The sequence below is a fragment of the Zingiber officinale genome, chromosome 2A (genome assembly GCF_018446385.1).
Source record: "Zingiber officinale cultivar Zhangliang chromosome 2A, Zo_v1.1, whole genome shotgun sequence".
NCBI lineage: Eukaryota > Viridiplantae > Streptophyta > Magnoliopsida > Zingiberales > Zingiberaceae > Zingiber > Zingiber officinale.
Genome location: NC_055988.1, coordinates 90,583,099 through 90,592,125, shown reverse-complemented (window position 1 = coordinate 90,592,125; position 9,027 = coordinate 90,583,099). Strand labels below are relative to the sequence as shown.

General features: G+C 39.1%; 1 protein-coding gene across 1 annotated transcript; it reads right to left on the bottom strand.

Annotated features, from left to right (window-relative positions):
- Positions 1 to 231: 231 nt before the first annotated feature.
- LOC122041497 (proline-rich protein 4-like) lies at positions 232 to 1,579 on the bottom strand. Its single transcript, XM_042601194.1, has 2 exons — positions 1,352 to 1,579; positions 232 to 1,272 (listed from the first exon to the last, which is right to left on the bottom strand). Exons 1-2 carry the CDS (start codon positions 1,518 to 1,520, stop codon positions 506 to 508), a joined length of 936 nt encoding a protein of 311 aa, XP_042457128.1. The 5' UTR covers positions 1,521 to 1,579; the 3' UTR covers positions 232 to 505.
- Between the last annotated feature and the right edge of the window lie 7,448 nt (positions 1,580 to 9,027).

Genomic DNA, 9,027 nt, shown 5'->3' with positions numbered 1-9,027 from the left:
TTTATCGTACTCCATCATTATATATCGTATCATATGTATGTATATATATGTATGTATAAAAGGGAATATTTTCATCAAAGAAAACCGACCGATGATATCTATTAGTATCCTATTTCATTAATTCTCCGTTTTAAGTTTTTTTTTGTCTTCTTTCTTTGAATTCCGCACGACATTATTTCTCATTTTGCATTTCGGAGTATGAAATTAAGTACACTGTGTCAATGCAAAAAATTTAAAAGCCAAACGAGCAAAGAAATTAAGTTTTAATTATTACATTTGCTGATAGCCATCATACACAACATTACTCAATCGAAAAACAAGTGCTTCTATATATTACACTCAAAAGTAATATGGAAAGGAGAACTCTCTCCGACACAAATGCTTCACACATATCTCCTAAAAAACATCAATTATTACGCAGCAACTACATGCATAGTATTGGCTGCCCTTACCTTCATGCAATGCATATCATCACATATATAATTATTAACCTCTTCATCTTCCTCTATGGCTTCTGATTCGCCTCGGTGTGTGGGTGACCCGGATAGTATCCTCCAGACGGTGGCTTGTACATCGGCGCAGGCTTATAGGTTGGTGTCGGTGGGTTATAGTATCCTCCGGATGGCGGCTTGTACGTCGGCGCAGGCTTATAGGTTGGTGTCGGTGGGTTATAGTATCCTCCGGATGGTGGCGTGTACGTTGGTGGTGGCTTGTATGTCGGCGCCGGTTTATAGGTCGGCGTAGGTGGGTTATAGTATCCTCCTGACGGCGGATTGTAATGCGGCGTCGGCTTATAGGTCGGTGTTGGTGGGGTATAGATGGGATAGTGATGGTGGTAGTCATGCTTGGGTGGAAGATGGAAGGGTGGAAGATGGAATGAGTACTTGGGCTTGTTGTGCCAATGGTAGCTGTAGTGCTTTTTGTGCCAGGGGTCGATGTAGGGCTTTTTGTGCCAGGGGTCGCTGTAGGGCGGTAAGAAGGTGGCGGAGACGCATGTCGCCGAGGCAAAGGACAGCTTCCCGGCAGCGGTGAAGATGCCCTTAGATTTGAGGATTAATTTGCTGGAGGGACTGGTGAGTCCATTCTTGTCTGGGCAGGGCGCGTTGGGACCATTGTGGAGCTGCGTGAAGCATTCTTGCTTGAGCTCGCCGTTGGTTTGCAGGAGGTCGCTCGGGAGCTTAACGTTGAAGTTGCCATTGCCATCGACAGCGCCGACTGATTTGGTCTCGTATTTCTCGTTGCTTACTTTGCATTTGACGACTACGCGTAATCCTATATATACATGCATGTTAAAGTATAATTAACCAATTGAATTGGAGATTAGAAACATTAGGCTGATTGATAACGGTACCTTTGGCTGCATCCTCACTCTTGATGTTCTTCTGGGCACAATCTAGACACTCGGTTGAGCCGACAACCGATGTTTCAGTCGGCGTCGTAGCACTTGAGCTTGAGGCGGCCACCAACAACAATACGACTGCACCAAAGACACTCCAAATGGGGCTCCGTGGAGTCCCCATGATCAGAACTCACAAGAGAAAATGCTATCAGATGTGATATGGATGTGGAAACACTGCGTCCCATTTTATATCGACTCCAGCTAGCTACACTGGACAAGGTATTAAAGCCGTCACATGTGATGAGGTGGTGCAATTAGAGGAGGGTTCAATCCCACCGGTTTTGTAGTTTTATGCATTGAATGAGGTGAGGCCTCTCTACTCAATTCCATTACTGACAGATCGATCAATCACTTATGTCTATTCACTACATGTTCTAAGTTATAAGCTCCTCCAAATTCCTCTCTTTCATTTTACTTTGCTATGTCAGAGGCTATATATATACACATACTTGAATTGTGGTTATGGTTCTCCAATGTAAATGTTCTTTAATTATGTGTTTGTACAATTGTACTGCATGCGCCTCATGCACTTGGAAAGAATTTTCATAAGGATTTAATGATTGTTGTCCGAGTATAGACCGTCTATATTCGTTTACACCATGCGAGCTAATCAATGATTGCCAAATACGTCGACGTTCTTTAAAGTCACATTCACTGGATGAAACATCTACTGTGCGCATGCAGATGAATGGCCAGAATGCTATTATATGCGAGTCTTATTTGTAGTTGGTCATTCAACTACGGTTAAAAATTGCTAATTTTGTTCATGAGACAGATTTTTCTACTCGATCGTGAAGGTTTGATTGTTGACGTAGATAGTTTCACATTGCTGAGGAGGGTAGGGCTTCGATTGTTTTGCCAAAAGTGACTGTGGTAGATAGAGAAATTAAACTGATTAACGTATAATACAGCGAGTTAAACAGAGCGTGCAATGGTTGTTAATTTATCCGGTAAACACCATCATAAATTAAATTTAATTTAAGAAAACAACTCATAGTGAAAGAGACTTCTCAACCTGTCCCAACTAATTCTAGCTAATTTGTACAGGGGAGAGTGGATCGGATCAGAAATACTAAACCGCCAACAAAGTAGGTTTGCATTAAATTTAAAATGTCATGTTGCTTTCCTGCACTTAATTAATTAGCAGTACTGCAATGGAAAATAATACAAAACAAGGATTGATCGCAAAGCATAATTATTTAATTTATAACAAATGTATGGCTAAGACTACAACTTTCATTGCCTTTGATGTATATGTATTGGACCAGGAAAGAATTAGGAGATTAATTATATATAGAGCATGCTGAGTGATAAATAAGCCAAATACATGGTCTTTCTGTTTCTTGCTTGTGAGTTCTTTCTTCTCCTCTCTGGCTTATCCCTCTTTGTTTTCTTCAAAATCTAAAAAGATGATTGTTTAACCAGTCTCTCTTGCTTAACCTAATTTCTTGGTTCCCCAACAAACCTCATTGATGGCAGGCATCTTTTATTACTTGTTTTTGAACATGGATTATTTTTTGGTCGAAAAGAGAGTTAAATGAAAAGAATCTCAAATCGAGCAAGCAGCCTCAACTTTGCAACGAAATTGTAGTCTCAGATCATGTATTTGATAAAAATATTCCACTGGGAGTGAAAGGTCTTCTTAACATAAAGGTTGCACTCAAAGAGGTAAAGTAGGTGCATGCATGTGAAAATTAAGTCCATAGCTAATAGTTTTTGTCTGTTTTGATACTAGGCATGGTCTCTTTAACAAGTTGCAGGCATCTTGCTTGATCGAACGGTAGCTAGCTCGCCGTCTCTTCCTCTTTGTTGTGGAGTGTGGACATGCTCGTTGGACATTCTCTTTGTGAACCACAGTCAAGTTGGCAAAAAAAAAAAAAAAAAAAAAAAAAAAGACTGTGCTCACGTCCAACGCTTCCGTCAATTCATCCCAAGATTAATATAGAGGAGATAAATCAAAGATAGTTACTAGCCCTTGGAATACTGACTGACACATGAAGGTTGTGGAGCACGGTCAAGATCGAGGAGCAAGTACCAATATTAAAAGTGAAATTTGAAAATAACACTGACCACCTTCACTTGTGTCTGAGCTTGTTTTAGGCTATGGTGCAGCGGTATAACATCTAGATTGTCACCCAGATATTTGTGGTTTGATCCTCAGCTATGACGAATTTATAGAAATTTATCCTTCAAATTAGGCACGCAACCAATTTGTAGAAATTTATCCTTCAAATTAGGCACGCAACCAAATAATGCTAGACTAGCCATTGGAAAATTTGTCCTTCAAGGAAACTGCGACTCGCAAGCCTCGGTCAGCTTGTCTGGTCGGCCTCTTTATCCGACCGACATACTTCTCTGCCCACTCGAGATCTTCACCCAACCTGCCTGTCTCGGTCGACCTGCTTCACCCGACCTGCCTATCTCGGTCGGCCTGCTTCACCTGACCTACCTGACTCGGCCGGTCTGCTTCACCTGACCTGCTTGTCTCGGTCGGCCTGCTTCACTTGACCAGCTACTTGACTCGGCCGGTCTACTTCGCTCGACCTGTCTGCTTCGACCAGCCTGTCTGCTCGACCTGGCCGACCTCTCTGATAGCCTGGCCTGTCTGCACTACTCGGCCAGTCTGCCTCGTCCGACCGATCACTCCTACTCGGCCTGTTCGCCTCGCCCGACCGACCTCACTACTTGGACACTCTGCTCACTCAGTCACTCTGAGGTTGGAACTTGGATAAAAATCAGCCCCTACTGTCAGCCTGAGATCATCTGCTCAGGTCAACTCAACTGTAGTTGAATTTAAATTCTGTGTAATTTTAAATTCAGCTAAGTCCTTAAAATCTCTGACAACAAATTATTTGTGTCCAATAAATTGTATTTAACGTAGATTGTTTCATGATAGACCATAAGAAAGAAGTTCCATGTTTATGGTAGATCTGAGAAAAGTAACATCTTGTAGCTAATTGTTACTATCTTGCTGTGCAAATAAATGACATAGTAAATATAAGTTGAGGATGAACGATCGAGACACAAAATAGTCATTGTGAGCTAGCCTAAATTGGTCGATCGACAATAACTCATAGACCTATTGGGTGGTGGTTGCTCTCGACCTATTGGCTTAATACTTTTGGTGCAACAATTCATTATCAATAGCTAGCTAACAAGCCATGGCAACATCTTATTGTGAGATCAAAGGCTCTTGATCCAATTAGGAGTTCCTTTTGTCATAATAATATATAAACCGAAAAAGCCCATACTATTTACTCATGACACCATTATAAGAAACATCAATATTATATTACGTTTGTATGTTCAATCGAGTTAAGTTAGATCATGTATTTATTTGATATCTTGTGTCTAAATATGTAGGAGCTTAGTAGCACAAGAAATCAAGTGAAAGACGCAGTTAGCGAGAAGTATGGTCGGGAGAGAGTCGACAAACTCGGTGCGTCTGAGGGACGAGGGGCTGCGGAAGAGTATGTTGGCGGACGAGAAAGAATTGTGCGGTATTTTCGAGGGATGAGAAGTCAGAGTGGAAACTTGCTTGAGCAGAAGACCGGAAAAATGGGTTCGGGTGAACCCTATTCCGGATGATAGAAATCACCCAAGCAATCGGAGCCGGAACAGAGAGAAATCAGACAGTTAACAAGTTGTTGACTGTCTAGGCACCTGACCAAGTCTAGGCACCCGAATGGTCTGGGCATCCGAACTCGATCCAGGTGCTTGGACCCCCTTAGGGTAGCCCAGGGCACCTCCTCTACGTGCCCTGGGCGAGGCAAGATCAGCTCGGTCTGTGCGCCCGGACTCAGTCCAGGCGCCCAGACTAGAAAATTCTATCTTCGTTGAGTCGTTGCAAAATGTTGCAATGTGGATAAGACTTTATCCACACCTAAGCGCTCGGACCCATTCTAGGCGCCCGGAGCTACGACATCAGCAAACAGATATATTCGACTAGTAGATTATAAATAGAGCCTTGATCTTAGTAGTTCACATCATCACTACTTGTACACGAACTTCTTTATTGTTCTACTACTCTTATTGTGTGCTTCCAACGCTTGTAAGAGGTTTCTCCACCTACGATGAAAGGATAATTTGTTTAGTGCTTTTAACGTCTTGGATTAACAACCTTCCAGATTATAATTAAGTAAAATCGGTAGTCTCTTTTAATTTATGCATTATAGCTTCTTTTTATACAAGTATATGTTTTAATCAAGTTATAAGATTGAGAAAAGTTGATTTTCTTTTTTTTTCAGGGTAATTCACCCCCTCTTGCCAGCCGCATGGATTCTAACAAGTGGTATAAGATCTAGGCTCACTTCAGAAGGACTAATCGTCATCCGAAACAAAAGAAATTATTGGATTCAGCATCTACCAGCTGAAATTTGAGGAAGATTTCGTGATGTGGGAAAAGTGCATGAAGGTATTCTTGAAGACCGATTTTGAAATATTATTAATTATAAAATATGATTTTGTAGCACCCACAGATCAGCTAGAGTCGAAAAAGAAGAGTACACGTGGACGAAGAAGGAACTGTTGGTGCTGTGGGGCCGGTAAAAGGGGGTGAATTGCCTAAAAAATAAAATAGACCTTTCTTGATCTTTCAACTCTAATTATTAGTACAAATATACTAAATTAAATTAACAACTAAAAATAAGAGGTAAAATAATTACTTGGTTATAACCTACATGGTTGTTAATCTAAGGCAAATAAAAACACTAAACAGTATTTTTCGTTGAAGGCAGAAAAGCCTCTTACACTCGTTGAATGCTCAAAAAGTTGCTAGGAAATTAGTACAAGAATTGATAATTATTTCCTAGGTCCAAGGGTCTTTTTATAGCCCATGAAAAAAGTTACCCGTAAGTTGAAAGCGCCTTCAATGAGGTCTAAGGCGCCTTCCATCGGATAGAGTTTTATCCGCCGGGGATAAAAATTTATCCTTGGCTAACGGCTAGAGAAGGCGCCTTCCAGCCATGGAAGGCGCTTTCCATAGGGCAACTCAGCTCAAAGATGATCTTTTTGTGTAGTTCTTTGTGTAGGTGATTCTCTGGTTAATCGGAGTTGATCTCACCCGAACCCAACTCCGACCTTCTTTTCGAGCAGCCTTTGTAACGACCACCCTTCTTACTACTACTACTACTACTCTCTAAGAGTGACCGTTACTTATCTACTAACTCTACTTAACCGGTTTATTAAAAATCTCTAGGAAAACCCTACCGAAAAATTTCGGCAGAGTCTCCCCTGTACCGGTGACCATTTCCCATAATACAAACAAATAATAAACCATCAGCCACATGCGGCTGGTATAAATACTTCACAACCACACAGTAATAATATCACAATAACTAAAAGGAAACTATTCTAGCAATAGTAAACAAATAGAACTCCAACGATAAGACATACCAAACTACAAGTGCGGAATAGACTCAATTACAATCTCAACTTCATCATAGCATTAAAAGAGAACTAAAATAACTAAACAGAAAAGTCTTGGCAATTTGCCAGCTCATTCTGGATCTCTCCATAGTCCAGCCATCACACACCTTCATCACCACCACCTTGTCGCCTTCCTTGCTAAATCTTTTCCTTTCCTTTATCTGCAGTAGGAGGAAGTGCAGTCTATAAGCATAAAGCTTAGTGAGCGCTATCTACTCACAAAAACTCGATATGCATGTATATAAATAAAAACATGCTAAAACTGAATGCTAACATGCAAAGCTACTCATGCTCATACATAGCAAAGGAATCATGCTAACTGAAATACTAAACATGTATAGTTAATCATGCTCATAAGAATGAAACTATAAAAGAAGCATACTAAACATGTAAAGCTACTAAACATGTAAAGCTACTAAACATGTAAAACTACTAAACATGTAAAGCTACTAAACATGTAAAACTACTAAACATGTAAAACTACTAAACATGTAAAGCTAAACATGCTGAATAATCTAGTAGCAAGGAAACAATTGAAACTACTACTGCTTGCTTCAAATAACAAGAAAACTAACTTTCTAATTCTAGATAGATTTGAAGCTCGTTTCATTTGTTTCAAAACTTATACTTTAATACTTCAAAATAATAATAAACTTCTTTGGGCCCGACATTGTACCACTTTGCGCGCATTCTTAATAAGAATCGAGGTAGCTAATCCCGAAACTACTAAGATACTTCTAGGCCTTGTGCCTAGGGGCAACTTGGAGCCCATCCCTTGGACCTTGTGTCCGGTACATGCCCTTTAAAAGTAAAATACTTTTTATCTTAATTACTTCTTCTTTAAATGCCTTGACATTTTAATAGACACCTTGTGTGCCATAAATCCCTAAAATCTTGACTTTGGGATTTACTTAAGGCCTTGGCCTTTCTCTTTCTTCTCTTTTTCTTTCTTTTACTTGTTAATACTTCTAAAAGTATTTAATAGGATTCTCATTTTTCCACTAGAATACATGGCTGTTCATGCATATTAAAATAGCAAATGAAAACAACTTTGAGCTTACTAATCATGCTATAAAATAGAGCAAAAGAAAGCAACTTTGAACTTACTAATCATGCTATAAAATAGAGCAAAAGAGAGCTTATTTGGACTTTCTAACATGCTGTAAAATAGGCAAAAGAATGCAACTTTGAGCTTTCTGTACATGCTGTAAAATAGAGCAAAAGAAAGCTAACTTAGACTTACTAAACATGCTGTAAGATAAATAACTGAATGCTACTTTAAACTTCCTAAACATGCTATAAATAAAGCAAAAGAATACAACTTCAAACTTCTTTAACGTGCTATAAAATAGGCAACAGAATGCTACTTCAAACTTTCTAACATAATATGACTAATACACAACTTATCTGGAATTCACTAAATAAAGATATTATAACTCGTATTCCATTTAAAATTCCAGAATCAGCCAAGCACAGATGTTGTCCATATACTTGAATGGAAGTAGCATAACTAAACCTCAAGCTCAGATTCAACATAAGCAATTTATCTAAACCTCATGCTCAGATTTAATGTAAGCAAATTATCTAAACCTCATGCTCAGATTTAACATAAGAAAATTATCTAAACCTCATGTTCAGATTAAAGAACCTCAAATCCGTATACTCTAAAGACTTAATCAAACTTCACTATAATCTTTTAAAACTGCACTATGAGGAGATCTAAACTTCCAAATTGATTTTAATTATCTCAGTTTCCCCACTCATCTAATATCAAAAATCTGCACTATACTAGACTTGACAAAAATCAGCATATTAAACTTATAAAATATGCACTTGTGATCTTAGTCAAATATGCATTATACACTTAACTAAATCTGCATTATACACTTAACAAAATCTACTCTAAGATCTCAACCGAATCAAGCACAGAAACCTTGAGTTACTTCAAGAACATCACAGAATAAAATCAAATCTCATATCTGGCAACAGGATACTAATTCTTGCTACTACAAAATTTAAAAGCAAGGAAAACAAAAATGCATGCTTCTAAAACTTCAACAAAATAGAACCCTAACCAAAAAGGGAACAACATGGCAAGGCTACACGGAAAATCCACCATTGTGGCAAGAAACCAAACCAATCAAAAACAATCGAAGGGAACTACTCCTACTGCAGGTGAGAAGCAACTCACTTTTTCTTGT